This window comes from Arctopsyche grandis, chromosome 2, assembly GCF_051622035.1.
Source record: "Arctopsyche grandis isolate Sample6627 chromosome 2, ASM5162203v2, whole genome shotgun sequence".
Taxonomy (NCBI): Eukaryota; Metazoa; Arthropoda; class Insecta; order Trichoptera; family Hydropsychidae; genus Arctopsyche; species Arctopsyche grandis.
Genome location: NC_135356.1, coordinates 7639799 through 7657140, shown reverse-complemented (window position 1 = coordinate 7657140; position 17342 = coordinate 7639799). Strand labels below are relative to the sequence as shown.

The 17342-nt window shown below is 32.0% G+C and overlaps 1 protein-coding gene across 1 annotated transcript in view; it reads right to left on the bottom strand.

Annotated features, from left to right (window-relative positions):
- Positions 1–499: 499 nt before the first annotated feature.
- The window catches only part of LOC143922796 (uncharacterized), a 122224-nt gene continuing 105381 nt past the window's right edge, over positions 500–17342 (bottom strand). Inside the window, exons 16-29 of the mRNA XM_077446126.1 lie at positions 14485–14653; positions 12780–12816; positions 12329–12461; positions 12092–12248; positions 11702–11821; positions 10637–11623; positions 9166–9347; positions 7464–7772; positions 5920–6106; positions 5280–5574; positions 4076–4417; positions 3721–3997; positions 1801–1957; positions 500–654 (exon numbers count right to left, since the gene is read on the bottom strand). Of these exons, the coding sequence (XP_077302252.1) occupies positions 629–654; positions 1801–1957; positions 3721–3997; positions 4076–4417; positions 5280–5574; positions 5920–6106; positions 7464–7772; positions 9166–9347; positions 10637–11623; positions 11702–11821; positions 12092–12248; positions 12329–12461; positions 12780–12816; positions 14485–14653 (3378 nt within the window). The 3' untranslated portion in view covers positions 500–628. The remainder of the gene's footprint in view (positions 655–1800; positions 1958–3720; positions 3998–4075; positions 4418–5279; positions 5575–5919; positions 6107–7463; positions 7773–9165; positions 9348–10636; positions 11624–11701; positions 11822–12091; positions 12249–12328; positions 12462–12779; positions 12817–14484; positions 14654–17342) is intronic.

The window sequence follows — 17342 nt, the reverse complement described above, 5'->3', positions numbered from 1 at the left end:
ATTTCTTTTTGATTATATAATAATGATGATAAGTTAAAAATTGGCATTTATTAGTTGATCTATCTTTATTGTTACGGTTCATTGTCATCGACGATATAAATACGTATGAAAATTGAGTGAAAAGAGTACCCATAAATGTTTATATATTTTGCGTATTGTATACGTTTTTTAGTTATTAGCTTGTGATTAGCATTTATTGAATTTGGATATTGAGAGATGCTATTTAATAAATGTGATAAACAATATGCAAATGTGTATTTTTATTTAAGTTTATTTTAATGTAAGCAAATTAAACAAGTATTCGTATATAACGCTTTGCAATATTCTTTTTATTTGATTTTATTTCGTTAACATGTCAAACAACTTATATAAAAATAATCTATGGCAAAAGTGGTAAATTGTATGTGAAACAATTGGAAGAATATGACATGCACATTTCAAAGTAAAAAAATTAACATGGTGGGTAAAGATATTTTTTTTTATTTTTTTATAAGTTTATGAATATAAAATTAAAATAAAGTAAGAGTTAAATATTTACAATATTCCATCGATACAGTGTCCCGAAATTCTTTTTTTTTATATTATTTATTCTCTACAATGGTAAATCTTTTTTCGCAATTCTGACGTTTCAATCAGCTTTGCTTTTGGCTTCGTCTGTAATTAGAAAAGAAAATAAAATATAATAAATTTAAAATGCATATAATCATCATCATCCACTATTGGATGAGTCACTCCAATACTATCACATTTTCAATGTCCATCCACTTATCCCCCTAATTGGCCTTCCTTGCACCATTTGACATTCTCTTGGGTACCTTTTGAGCACTCATCTTGTCCATTCTTTTAGCTGCATGACCCGTACATTGCAATTTCAATTTATTAACATCCTACCATTAATGTATAATACACATAGATGGGCCTTGACGTGTGATTTTGGTCGGAGATCTTGTCTTCACTAACTGAGGGGTGCGAGGGGTTTAACTAGCAGGGAAGTTGGGTTTTTTTCCCTACGACGCAGCGGTACCTACCTACCTACTAAGAGAAACTGTGCATGCGCCATGTATTTTGCATGCGCCAAAAGGGAGACCAGTATAAGAAGTGAGGGCGGATCTAGTGTATTATACATCAATGCTTCCTACATTATGATATATCGGTTCGGTAATTATTCCGCAAAAAGCGTCACTAAAATCTTGATCACGGAACATCTGGCACCTAAAAACTCCATCAATCATGCAAAATATTGTGCTTATATATTGATATTCCGTGATCGAGATTTTAGTGACGTGCGCGAGATCGTTTTTTTGCGGAATAATCCGTTTACCGATAATTTCGTCCATGTTTTCCTCCCTGTCTCTCTCCTCATTGTACTGAGCATACAATCTTCAATACTACTTCGAGACTATTTGATTGTATGGAAAGCTATTATAGACATGGTCGAATTTGGGTCGTCATCCGGCCAGTTGGGAATGATTTGATCATGTTGGTGGCTACTACTTTACTTTCTTCCCGCCCGTCATATTAAACAGTCATGTTTACAACAATACCACATTTTCATTTCTTTCGTCCACATACCAAAGTCATAAAATCATTCCATTACAAATACAAATTAAATAATAAAATAAACAATAAATTACACACATGGCTTGGTTCAAAAAGTAGCAATATCAAAATTGGTGTGTATTAAATAATACATACGTTTATTAAAAATTATGTACTTTGATTTGACATTGATTTTTTTAAAACTAAGCCACCTGTCTTGTTTAGATAAAGTATTGAAAGAAAACACACAAAATTACTTACTGTCAACTGAGTTCGACATTGACTGGGCCGCTTCACATATAGACGGCATCTTTGAACTCTCCTTAGATCCATTACTCAACAGTTTATTTGCGTTAAGACGAGTTATGGTGGACAATGAAACCATTCGACGGACAGCACGAATTGCATTTCTTGTTATCTATTTGCACACACATTATATACACACATTAGTGGAAAAATCATGCACGGCACAGAAATTAGTACTGAACAATCAAACTCAAACTCGTAATGTATTAGAAAAAGTACATATGTACATATGTTAGTTTTTATTTAATCTTTAATAATAAGTAGGGTACGCCTGAAAAGTGCCATCTATCTACTATTCACTTATCTGAACTTTAAAATTTTAAGACATTTAATTTTTGTTAACATCAAGCTTCGTCAATATTAATATTATACATATCAGCATCTATATGATAATGTTGTGGAATACAGTTACAGCTATCCACCAAAATCATTTTCATTCTTTGTTCAAAATCATTGTCATTTGATAATCTGAATTTTATTATATTAACTCACTATGGACCGCCCGAATTTTCCGAAAAATATATGAGAAACTGCGTACTTTTATCGAATAGTAAGGGTAAAAATAAGTAAGTTTTGTAAATTAAACATAGCTCCTAAACCTTTCTATCAATTAAATTGAAAATTTGAGTACAGCTTCTTTACAGTTGTTTTCAACCTTATAAATGATCAAATCAACGTTTCTTTAATTGTGATGATTGCTGTATTCAATTTTGTATGAAATATAATATATATATATATATATATATATATATATATATATATATATATATATATATATATATATATATATATACATTTCAATATATTATTAATTTAATAAACGATAACTATCTTATAGATTATTGTGTTATTCATTTGAATGAAAGATTCAGTTTGAGAAGTATGCTACGCGAAATAAAACCAGTCAATTTCTATATCTGGAGATTTGTTTTAAATATTATTATACTGGAATATCATTGACAAATTACTTGGAAAAATAAGTCAAGCTTTAAACCAAAAAAATATACATATTTAAAAAATTTTTTTATTGATATTTTGGATTCAGATGCTGGTATGAATGGAAGTTTGAAACTAAATCTTCAAAATAATTTATTTATTTTTGTATGAAGTTTGGATGATTTAAAAACACACGCTGTGTTGACGGCCTTCAAATGAAATTTTATTTAAAGCACTTTAAAGAGTTAATAATATTAAAGATCAATCGACTTTCGAATATATATGTACATATAATATTTATAAATATAATTTAATAATTTATGAAAAACGAAAAGAGTTTCTTAATCATTCTGAGTAATGATCCAGATTGGTTTTGCGCCCCAAAAAAATCAGGCTGAACCTTAGCTCATCTTCCGACTGATTCATATATGTATAGGTATGTATTTAAGTCGTTTATTTCAGAAAAAAATATCCGAAAGAAAAACCCCTTGAAGCATCCACTTGAAATCAGAGAATCTCAATTTCAACATCACCTAATTTTGGATTGCGGTCCATAGATTACGAGCCCCTATTATTAGCATTAAAATTCAGTAAAAGAACAGTTCATACAATTTTTTGAATAAAAAAAATTGAACAAAATATACTGATTTTCTTTTGATTTCTACACATTCGTTTTTAATATTTAGATGTATTGGATGAACTTTGTATTTGAAGTATTCTTGTCTTTAACTAGTTTTAGTTTGATTTTTATATAAAAATTACACAATACATCCCCCCCCGTATATTATATGTACCTATATGTATATTATATACTAATTATTTTTATAGAAATTGGGGGCACTCTGTTAAAATATGCTTCTCGCAAAGGGTATTATATGTATATACGGCACACTATTCATGCATAATCAAAAACAAAACAAGTTCAATGATATACCCCACCTGCCACTTTGACTGGTACACATATTTCTTCAATTTGTCCGTACAGAGAGCAGCGCTGTATCTCTTATCTCTGTGTTGCAAAATCCACTTTGACTGAAGACACTGCGCAGCCGTATGTCTATCCTCCATACGGCGTATCAATAAGTTATCTATGAATTCTTTGGCGTCGCTGGTTATGTTGTCGAACGCCGCGTCTTCGAAATCGTACGACACTTGTAAAATATTAGAGTAAGTCTCGTTGAGAGTGTCTCCGGAGAACGGCGAGAGCCCCGACAGCCTGAATTCAAAACCAAAATTTTACCTCGGACACGAAATCAATACTGTTATAATATGTAGCATGAACGCAATAACTCACAGCACATAGCAGATCACGCCTATGCTCCACATGTCGGAAGATTTGGAGATGGGATCGAAGTTGATGACTTCGGGCGCGATGAACTCGGGCGTGCCGCAAAACACGCGAATCTCCTCGTTCGGTCGGAGACGTTTCGAAAGTCCGAAGTCGATTATTTTGATCTCTTGCGACGGCCTCGTCTGACACATTATGTTCTCCGGCTTCAGATCCAGATGGACGATGTTGTTGTCGTGCATGAACTTCACACCTTCGCATATCTGACTCATGAACAGAGCGCAATCTCTCTCCGTCAGCGTGAAATCCTCCTCGGAGACCCTCTCGAACAGTTCTCCACCGGAAATGCTGAAAATTATATCATTATTACTATAGTTATTGGTCATCAGTGTGTTTTCGAATTATTGTGTAATAGAATATTTTTTGGAAAACATGAATGAACTAGTGTTGTTTTCGAGAAAATTCTTTTTTGACGGCTTTTATACTATTCCGTTGCAATTTCAAAAATCGATAAATTCATGTGAACGATAAGATGAGGGAAGACGCGAATAAAATTCATTAACTAATGCAAAAACCTAATTAATAATAATTTTTAACATTTTTGATTTCATATGTACAGAGAGGGGGTAAGCAAATGTGACTTTTGAGCATTTCAGAGACTACTTGTTATATGTAAACCAGTCACAGGACAACCGGTCGCGCTAGATCGGTCACACGTGATCACCCGTCACACTAAAACTGGTCACGAGAAAACTGGTCACACCCTAAAATCGGTCACGAGAAAACTGATTGACCGATTTTAGATTGTGACCAGTTTTATCGTGACCAATTTTAGGGTGTGACCAGTTTTAGTGTGACGGGTGATCACGTGTGACCGATCTAGAGCGACCGGTTGTCTTGTGACCGGTTCACATTTGACTAGTAATCACCGAACCAGCGTATACGTATGTATATAGTGGAATATTCTTGGGTTTTGAATCTTGAATGTTGATTTTAGCTCTCAAAGATATTTATGCTGTGTAGTGACTTCTATATAATTCTAATATATTTAAATAAATAAAATAAAAAATATTTAAATATTATAGCATGAAATTTAAAAATCTACATATAACTGTTAATCTAATTTCATTTCCATTATGTATTGGTAGAATTTCTATTTGAAACTCACTGTTGTTTGAAAGTGTATACAGTTTAATATTCTGTAACTTACTATTCTGTAATGATGATCATCTCCGACGGCTTTACGTAAGCCTCGATGAACTTTATCAGCTTGGGATGTTCCAGGCAATGCATTATTTCCAATTCTGCGATGACGTTCTCTTTGTCAGTGGGTTTGAACGTTTTTACAAACTTGGCAGCCATTTTTTCATTCGTGCTACTATTGACTACCAATTTGACAGTGCCGAATTTTCCTCTGCCGATGATATTATACATTTTGTATTTGCTATTGAATAAGGATAAGTTTGCATCGTCGTCGAACATTTGAGGTTTTGATGCCTTTTTTACTAAAAAAAAAACGAAAAAAAAATGAATGTACAAACAAAGGAAATGATGTGTGAATATATTTGTATCCAATAGATTTAACTAGATTGAGCGATTTCAATTTTTTCATATCATATAAGTTAATAAAACAACAATATAAAAAATAACAGTCAATGATTCTTATTACTTTGCTTTAAAATTATACAAATATAATATTCATAAAATACCATTCAAAAGTGTTAGATCATTGTCAATATGCATACGTAACATGGAATGGTGTTTAAATTAAAATAAATACTACTCATTTGAAGCATCATGTTATAATTTTGCGCAAATTACATATTACATACATACAACACTTTTCTTACCGAGGGGTACGTCTGGTTCTCCTGCGACGATCACCGAAAACGCTTGCGAATCAATTCCATAACGATTTTCGACTTCCACTCGATACTTTCCACTGTCACATTTCCCGGCATTTTTTATACTTAGACAAGATTCCGCCGGTCCCGTCTCAATTTGGTATTTTTTTCCATTTGTAATTATTTCACCGTCCTTGAATGAACATTAGGACGACTTAGATATTATATTACATATCTACACAAATTGCACAAACTTAATATACTAAAAGAATATTCGTATACAAATACATATATATATATATATATATATATATATATATATATATATATATATATATATATATATATATATATATATATATATATATATATATATATATATATATATATATATATATATATATACATAGATTAAGGTAACATACGTACGTACACGTACATATTTACGCATCGATATATATGTGTTTGATTATCTGTGTTAAACGCTTTGCAGATGTACACAGTGCTGTTATTTATTGATTTGCGAATGAGATTACAATTTACTGATTTTCTGTTTGACGGACTGTTTAATATTTTTTAACTGTATGCACACAGTGCATTAATACATACATATATGTATATAAAAAGTATCTTCAGACATATGTAGGTGACATAGCTTGAGATAAATACATATGTATTATATGTAAATATCATTAAAAAGTCTCATCGTCAACTGACTATATATGTATATATATATATGTATACATACGTTTGAGAGATAAAAATACTTTTTTACCTCTGATATGTATTAATAATATAGGTTTTTTATTCAAAATTGACCCTTTTTCATTTCAAATTGACACTTTTTCAACGTCAATTTGCAATGAATAATGGCAAAGTTTCAAAACGATCAGAAGTCTATAGGAATTTCAACACAATCGTTTTTGTGAAGTGAAACATAAAAGAGCCTGGTAAAAAAAGGGTCAATTTGAAATGAAAGAGGATCAATTTGAAATGAAAAAGGGTCAATTTGGAATGAAAGACCTGTAGTAATATGAAGTAAATTCATATTATACACATGTTTACATTCTTATTAGATTTAATATTTAATCATTTTTAATGTATGTATGTATACTATTGTACGATTAAAAAGTATTAATAAAATTTTCACCCAGATTTTTTCTACAAGCTGCCGTTTAAGAATTAAATAAATTTTTAATGCGAATAATTCATAGTATCATAATAAAATAATAGTAAGTATTATATATTAAAATTCGCTATCTCACGTGTAGAAATTATATACGCCGCAATAAAACACAACCAATATGCAATTAATCACTCCATGAAATAAATCGATTCTTCGCTCGCAATCATCCTAGCAAAATTAATTATAAACGCTTTGCAACAACGTACAAGTGATAAAATCGCAACGGAGGAGTTGCTATGCAAAAAATAAATTGATAGTATTATACGCATGTACATACATACATACAATACGCACACAATATAGCACTTACACTATGAACTTATGATACGAACGTATATAATGTATTAAAAATGCAAGAACTCACAGCCGCAATCCATCGTATGGTTGACTCCAGCTCGCTCCTGAACGGAGCTTTGACTACGACGGCCCGTCCTCCGACCGATCTCACCTCGCCGATGTTCGACATAAATCCAGGCTTTCTTAAATTTATTTGCATGTTTTCAATCATAAAAACGCTCGGCACGACGGCCAAATTCGTTGTGCACCAAAAACTTTCGTAGGGCAAACCTAAGTCGGAGTCGGCATCGGAATGGACCGCACATCTCACAACGCCAGAATCGTTCCTGTGCGCGTTTCTGATCTTCAACGTGTGCGTTGACTCTGACGATGACATCTGAAACGTAAAAAAATACATAAATTAAATCGATTATTCAATTAAATTCATATTCATATTCAATATTTAAGTGTTTCAAGCTCAGCAAATTCTTGTTTTTTATAATACAGTAGAACCTCGATTATCCGGATTGTTAAAAACATACACAAATTTTACGATTTCGCTGCTTTGAAATGCATGAACATAAAAATTCGAAAATAAGACGGAGAAATGAGTCAATTGTTTTCAAAATTCAATACTCAAAGGACGTATGTTTCTTGAACAAATTTGATGGCGATTTAAATAATTATTTTTAATATTACCAATATGGAAAAGAACACGTTTTGTATTATTAAATGACAAATCAGATGTAATCAATGCTTTAAAAAATGGTGTCTTGAGACGTTTTTTTATCAAATAAATATGGTGTTGGAACATCAACGATCTCGGATTTAAAAAACAATGTGAAAAAATTATGAAGTTTACTGATTCTTTAATTATTCATCGATATATGTATATATTGAGTGAATATATATATTGAGTGAATGCGACAGTTCCGCTTCGACCACATAATACGTATTTAAATCGACAAAATCGAGGTTTCGTATTCTCCAATTTTCTCCTCCGAAACTGGACCAATTTTTAAAAAAATTTCATCATCGGTATGAGACAGATATTTTATATGTTTGTGTGCTTGTATTTTTTTTTAAATCGACCGTTAAACAAGCACGCTGGACTCTTTTCGTGGGTGTAAAAAAGAGGCGATTTTATAGATGTTTGGCGGCTCCTAGCTCCTATGAAAAATAACTTATCAAAAAAATAAAACGATAGATACATCCCAATGGTGGATATGCATAGCATATTAAAAAATAATTTCTCTAGTGCCATAATTGAGGAAGGGAGAAGTGTAATACGTTTGTATGGACAAGGCGCTGGTGTCCAGCCCTCTTAACGTCAAAAGATGGAAGCTCAAACTGTAAGGTTATGAAAAAATCAGGAAATTAATAAGTCGAAGAGTGCATTTTTATGTGGTTCATTCAAAGACGATCGTCTGGACAGCCAATATCTGGTCCATTATTGTATGAAAAGTATTCGCGATTTGGCAGCTTCAAAAAGAACAGCTAACTTTAACTAAAAATCCATAATTGAATTTCTTAATAAAGATTAATTTAATATTGATTTCCACGTTTTTATATATGTAAATGTAGACAAATGAAAATTATTCATACTGAATGTACACGTCTTTTCCTGTCAATTGTGATTTTTTCGACTATCCGTATTTTTCATTATCCGGACTACCTTCATCCCCAATTAGTCCGGATAATCGAGGTTCTACTGTATCTAATAGATGATTCTAAGCTGGATTGAATCTATATATGGTTTGGTTGAAACAGTGTATAAATGATGAGCGTACTTCAAAGTGTGTATCGCACGATTTGACGCGCACACCGTTAACTTCCCATAAGACATCAGGTTGTTTGCACTTTAAATTTGGACGTATTTTTACTTCGAAGCTTGCCATTTTGCCTTCTTCAACTGTTATAGGCCGGGGTAATAAGGAGAAGTCATCCGTTCGACAAGTGTTGTATTCGTCATCTGGAAATAAACATTTTTTTATAAATATTTATACAAAATTAATGACAAAATACATTGAAATTAGCTAAAGTGTCCAAATTATTTTAATTTAAATACAAATGCACGTATTTCTACCTAAAATATTCAACATGTATAGTAAAAAAGCTATATATTGCATAGTTTCATTTAACTTGACGATGATGTATGTCCATATGGATTCTTACTACGACTATTCGTATCAATTTTTGACTCACAAATTACTTGAAATTTTGAAAATATATGTATGGAAACATTTCTGATCACAATACAATTTTCTAATAAAATTTAATTTAACCCCCCCCCCCCCCCCTCCCGCCAAAACTTATTTAACCCTTTGAGTGCTGACGTATGTTCTGTTGAGAGCCCGCAACGCTGAAAATTTCGCCAACATTTCCAACTAGAATTATTTTGATATCCAATAGAAAGCAGGTATACAAATTGTAGCTAATCCAGACAAATCCTAGATCACTACTCTATATAACTACCGCTGAGGATTTCGAGTTTTGTAAAGGTGTGTTTAGACTCTCTAACATATCTTGCAACAATATAAAATAAAGAAAGAATTATTAATTATTAAGTCTATTAATGAATGTATTTCTCTAAAACTAGTTCCATCTTCTTCATTGTTGTTAAAATGTAATGCTCACAATCTAAATGCCAAGCCACAATCTAAAACACTCGGCAGCTAAAATGGTTATAAATTCAGAAATTCCTTGACAAATGAATGACATGGATTACACGAACCATGTTCAATGCATTTTTTTTAAATGCCACCTGCAAAGGCTTAGCGGGTAGTATTCTTGTTTACTTTGTACATGCTCAAAATACAACGCCTATCAGTGTTTTTCAGGCCCATGGGCTTATTGACAAAACACCGATTAGCGTTAGTCAGCATTCAAAGGGTCAAAAGTATTTGAATTGTTTGAAGATTGATAGAAGCTATGTCAGAAAATGCTATTTGTTTGTTTACTCGGTTATTTATATAAAAGTATTTGTTTACTTGGTTACCATATTCATATTCATTACTTGCATTTATAGTATGTCATAAGCCAAAGAAAAATTATAGATATAATAGAAATAGTCATACTGCTAATAAATTTCCACCGTTGATACCATTTGATGGTTTCATAAATTATTTCATAACACTATGCAAGAATTTAATAGCATCGACCTAATAAATAATATAGGTAGTAGTGACTTTTATTTAATTTGCAGTATATCTAGATACAAACGTATGTTTATTTCATCAACATACTAGCAAAAATTCATACCTCTGACTGTAACTTGACACGACGTCGAGCATGATCTGTACTTGTTCGACACCTGACACGAGTACACCCCTTCGTCCTGATGGAATATATCCTCGACGATCAACCCCAACACTCCATTTCCATAGTCCATGTATTGATAATAGTCGCAATCGGGCACCACTTTACCGTTTTTCATCCAGGTAAAATCGAAACTTTTCGAGGCGGCCAATTTGAAAACCATACTGATGGTGTCACCGTCGTACGCTTGAACAGGCGACAGATGATCTACAATCTTAAGCAAATCAGAAGCGTTGGAATTTTTGTCTGAAATCACATCCACATCAGCCCAAGAGGAGATGTCTCCGTGTGAATCGGATAACACTAGAGTGTAAGTGCCTTTGTGGCTGGAATTCGCTGATTTGATCGTCAAACTGATGTGGACGCTATTTTTGCTGGTTTTCCTGGTTTCGAAAACCACATCGCTCATGCTGACGACGTGTCCGTCTTTGTACCACTTGGATTGCACTTTGGTATTGTAATTTCTCACTTCGCTCTTCAGTGTGAGGTCGTCTCCGGGTCTGGCCGAACTGTTGGACAGCTTCCTACGGAAGGCCAGGGAGTCTTTGGATTGGTGGTATGCTGTCAATCCAGAAGACGAAGATCCTCTCAGTTTGATGATCTCCAAGCGAGCATTAGCTTCCACTCTGCCGACTTCATTGTCGACAGTAACTTTGTAGAGTCCGGCGTCTTCTACGGTAACGTCTGTTATTTGAAGAATCCTATCTTCATCGTGCTCCTTGATGGTTATCCTCGGACTGGGCGTGACTTCGACTCCATCCTTGTCCCAGACGACCCAAGGTACTGGATGTCCTGCTATCGAGCATCGGAATACTACTGTTTCACCCTCCTCACATACTTTGTTGAAGGGAACTGCGTAGAATTTAGGTGGACACAACTTCCATCGCGAAGTGCGGAATGAGCGCGTCTGAGATACAGATTCCCGTTGTCCTAAAAAGGTCGTATTTCGAAAATGTACTATGTAAATGCAAGAAATTATATAAGTTGCTTTAAAATCAGTAGTCTTACGTCTCACTGGTGAAGGTGATGGACTTCTGCAAGGGGTCGAACGAGGCGTTGATCCAGCCGATATCAATACTGGAGGTCTTACGAGTTGTTGACTCAACAAATTCTCCTTTTCTTCTGGAACTGATTATTCAGAATAGTTTAATTATTGTATACTACATATACATATGTATAATATCAACCGTAATAAACGAAATTGTGGCTAATTTCCAATAATGTATAATACATACAAGACAACCAACAATAAATAAAATGTACAAGACAACCGTGTTAATGATGTATTAAATGACTCAATTTTAAACTGGAGCTTATAGAATGAGTATAATTTTTTTTTAAATTATATATCAATTCAATTTGAGAAATAATTTATATTTTATTATATGAAATCCATACCATCGACTACTAGACATGACGAAGTGTAAGATTTTCCCAAAGCGTTTGAAGCAATGCAAGTGTACATTCCTTCATCCTCTGGATACACAGTTTCAATGATCAATCTTGCAATCCCCCTATCCATTTCGAATTTGAAATCACCACCATTTGGAACAGGCTGAAATACATTTACAATTTCAACAACATCACACCGTAAGCAAACATCATCCAAACGGCATTTTAGATTTGTAAATTTACCACTCCATCTTTTTCCCATTTGACGGTAGGTTCTGGAGTTCCTTTGACACGACATTCCAACGATATCGTATCACCATCGCAACATCTGATGTTTTTCAACTCCTGCTTGATGAAAGGCAGCACTTCCACTTTTCTAAAAAAAAAAAAAAAACAACATACAAATGTTAAAATACTAAAAACTTAACAATCGATCGTTCTACTTCACTGTAGAAACATTAAAATAGTCTTCAGTAGTGACCGGTTTTTGCAATTTGCAATAATAAGCAATTATCGCAGTACACAGCATGAAATTTTATTTGCCGTCTCTAATGTTAAAAGTTGACTTTGAAATAATATAACATCAATGTAATTTATTCAAATATGTATTAGTTAATTTAGCGAAACGGTAATGGACTTCGAGAATTAAACGTGGAAAAATCTATTTTATTTAGAAAAAAAGTAATAAAATTACCCTGTTCTGATTGTACGATCCATGTTGTCGTCAAGTCCTGCAATTATATTAAAATAAACATTTATTATTAAATAAATTAAACGAGTAAAAAAGTTCAGATGCTTTGAAAAGTACATACATACTTGTGTAGATACAAAGTAAATATTTTAGATTTGAATAAAAATGAAATTCAAATAAAATATACAAATTATTCCTACATACATACATAATTGATCTCAAACTGGAAAATGGTATTTAAATTACTGTAGGTATTAAATATTTTTCAAAATATTATTTAGAAGAATCAGCAATCTACAATCAATGTTGCAATGTAATGAAAATTAAAAACACACATGTCTGTGTGATAAAAAATAATGATATATGTATGTAGATTATTTTAAGTGCATATTATATTATATTTTAGAACTTTTAATCTGTCATATATATGTATGTATGTACGTTTAATTATTTATATACTTTTTAAAGTATGTTGTTCTAACATCAAGATAATTCAAATCAATGCGAGTACATTTAAAATGTCTGAATTTATTTGTTTATTTATTGCAATCTTATGGTGAAAAATTGGACAGTAAGTATAATATTTTTTACCCAAAACTGATTGAAAATTTATTATTGGTTGGAAACTGGTCTACTGTACAATCGAAGATCAATTTGTAACCAATTATGTACACATATAATGACTTGAATCACATTGATGTGTTTGCAGAGTGATTTTAGTTTCAGTTTCAATTCTTTCTTTTCGATTTTTAAGCAAAATTTAACCTTTCAAAGTCTTAACGTGCATATAATCATAAAGTTCATATACATAAAGCAAGTGAAAAAATCGTCCAAAGCAAATTCACAACATTACGTTAGTTTAGTATTTTTTTCTTTTTACGTCACGTCTTGTGGATCGGACATTTCATCGCAGGGCATTACATCGTGGACAACTTCATCGCGATGGCTTTTCATCGCAACACTTTCATCGCGTATTGAAATCTCTGACCGTCATTCAAATAGATATTTGAAGCAATATTGTTCCGAATCATACATACATAGTTACTCTTTTGTAACAAAAATAATTGAAAACTTTCTTTTATCTGAAAATTTTTACTGTCGTATACTATAATTAAAAAATATTTGCATGAAATTTGTCACCGATGAAATGGTCGTGGGATGAAAAGCCACCGCGATGAAATGGCGTAAATGCAAATGTCTTGTGTGTTTTCACTATAGGAATATAGAAGACATCTGTTCGTTATTTTTAGACCAATGCATGTACTACTTAAACCTGGCAATACTACATAGACTTAGAAACACTACTTCATTTTAAAAATCGTGTAAAAAAACCAATTTCCAAGTAGTCGTATTGGATGTCTAATAATAATAAAAAATCTATAAAACGATCATATACTACAATATTACGATCAGATTTCACGTTGGATTGATCGTTCATATATGTATGAACATATATGAACAATACAATATATATATATATATATATATATATATATATATATATATATATATATATATATATATATATTGTATATTGGTGCGTTAAAAAAAAAAGAGGACAAATTCGCAAAGCATGAAACTTAAGTGAAAAATCCCCACCTCTTTAAAAATTACACCAGAAACCTAACTTGTTACTTATTTGTTTAATAATGCACGATCGATCTTTCAAACAAACCACAGTTTAGTTAATGTATCATGACATACATACCTTTGGTATATATTTGAAGAGATATAACAGCTTTGGCCTCTCCGTGACAGTTCCTAGCTATGACGGAATAGGCACCTGTATGGTCGAGTTTCGCGTGAGGTATCAAAAGTCGATACTCGGGACCGGCACCCACTCTTTTGAATTGTCGTGCGTCTCTGTAGTATTCGGGCTGAAAATAGAAAATGGAAATATAAGTCATATTGTATGTAAACATTGCTTAACATTCACGTTCAGTGAGAGAATATCTATTGAAAAAGTTCCAGCTCTAAAATGCAGTGTAATTAGTGCAAAGCATTATCGACGCATCTCAAACAAGGACATCAATATAATGACAGCAACGGTAAGCCTGTTCTTTAGTAATGGCAGTTTATAAAATAAAACATACGACAAAAATCGGATTGATTGCCTCTGACGGATTGCCAATTATATGCACATATGTTTTCCTATCCGCTGGAGAGCTTATAAAAATTACGAACCAATTCATTTCGTCAGTAACTTTCAATTCGATAAATTCAATAAATAGACAAGCAATAATTGGATGCCATTTTCAGTGATAAATAAACAGTTGTCAGTTTTTTTTTATTGTAAACTGAGAAAAAACAAAATCTTCGGAATATTTTTATTTGAATTTATGAACTGTATCACATTCCATTCGATTCGATTTAACAGCTTAGGATTCTGAAATTAATACTAATTCGGCTCTTCTAAAGCTATAGATGTACATATGTTTGGTATTCGACATCTAAATAACAATATAAATACATAAATTTACTAATTTTCAATGATCTTTGTTGACCAGTGTATGTTTCGTCGCGGATATCAATCAAATTAGGCAAAAATAAATCTGTTATTAAACTTCAGCCATTTCGACTTTTTGTATGGGCTTTAAACTGAAAAGGAAGAATCAGCAAAAACTTAAGCCGTGGCCAACTTAATATGTTACAGTCGAAGTGTATTTTCAGTTCTAACTGTAAAGGAAGAATCAGCAAAAACTTAAGCCGTGACAACTTAATATGTTACAGTCGAAGTGTATTTTCAGTTCTAACTGGCGTTTTAGGTCATTCATATTCGAATAAAATTCAACCATTAAATTACATCTCTACAAGCGCAAATACACTTTCAACATTGTGTGCTAGTTGTAACATAATAGTTGAGTTTAGACAGCTCTAATATTTTTTATTGAAATCCTTAAGAATCCAATAATGCGTTAATATTTGCTAGGTATTACGAATAAAGGTAACGAATATCGTATTGCGATAGCTCTAAGAATGTGTTCAAAAACAAAAATGTGACTTTCTAACTCAATTTACTAGTCGAGTGACATTTTTACGAAAACCTAACCTCTCCATTCTAAATTGTTAGCAACGTATAGTAGAACTGTATTTTCAGTTGTAATATATTTCGACCAGTTGGAATGTAATATGTAGAGGTAGGATAGTCACAGTGCTATCCATTGTTCCATTGTTGTAAATCCTTGTTAACAATGCATTTACAACCTTTGAACAATACGCGGCACCTTCTGGGTCCGGTGACTAGACTAATATGCCATAGGTATTGATCAATTTACGCGGGTTAGACGGAATATATTCCAACTAGTCAAAATATATTATAACTGGAAGATACACTTCAACTGTAAATGTATATTTAAAGATTTTAAATGTATATACATATGTACGAACATAACTAATGTACGAGATATATGTATAGAATAACATATTTTTTTAATCCAATCATAAATCAAAATTCGTCGATGAAAAAGATATTCGGTTATATAAGAACCACCTGTGTTTGGTCTGTAAAAATACTTATTTCTTCAATCAAATAATAATCGAAAACTGTCATGTAACATCTTTGCCCTTGAAAACCGATCGCGAAGCACCCCATAGTTACAATATGTGCACATATGTATATGTAATAATAAAACAAAAATGGTTTACAACCACTGCAATTCGATAGGAGTTTTGTGAACATTGTCAAAATTCGTTAATTAGATGATAAAATACCTGTTTGATTGACATTATCGAAACTTGTTATCAAAATAATTACCCATAGTTTTGGTAATATGAACGCACGGGTAAGCAAAAAACCCAATGGCAATACTTATGTACAATTTACATATGTACATATTACACGTACATATCATACATATGTGCAACAATGATTTATATTATGACCTTTAAACAATTAAATTCTTAACTATTGAATGTGAAACTGATACTGGGCTATCTAAGTAGACTGTAATATCAAAGGGAGTGTGATTTTTTATACATAGTAGTTAAGTTGTTCACTGAAATTTAGATAATATAAATATACCGATTAGATAATTTTTTCCAACACCTGTTACATAAATCTCTAAGGTAGGTCAAATTCTGAGCATTTTAAAATTATGTATTTACGTTCACGTTAGGGATTGTGTTATATGCTATAATTTGTGTAATGTGTTATAATTTGGGAAAAAAACACGCCCTTAAACAATTCGCTGAATTCCTTATCCAATTAAGAGTGTCATTTGATTCAAGTACCTACATTTAAAATCAAGTGTTTTTTGTCGTAGAACACATCACTATCATTAGTTTGTTACTACGGGAAAAATTAAAATGTATAAAAATAAGAACGCGAAAGTCAGCAATATAGAAGAAACGAATATGTATATAAAACGTAGAAATTTGAAATGAATTAGGATTTTTCATCGCGTTTACATTAAAACTGCATTTTAATTTCAAATTTAAAGTTTTCTTTTATCACAGTTCGGGAAACACTGAATTAATCAATCGGACGCCATGAGTATCTCACAAACTCGGAGATTTATACAATTTAAAAATGTATTAAATTCAAAAATAATACATATATGCAACGAC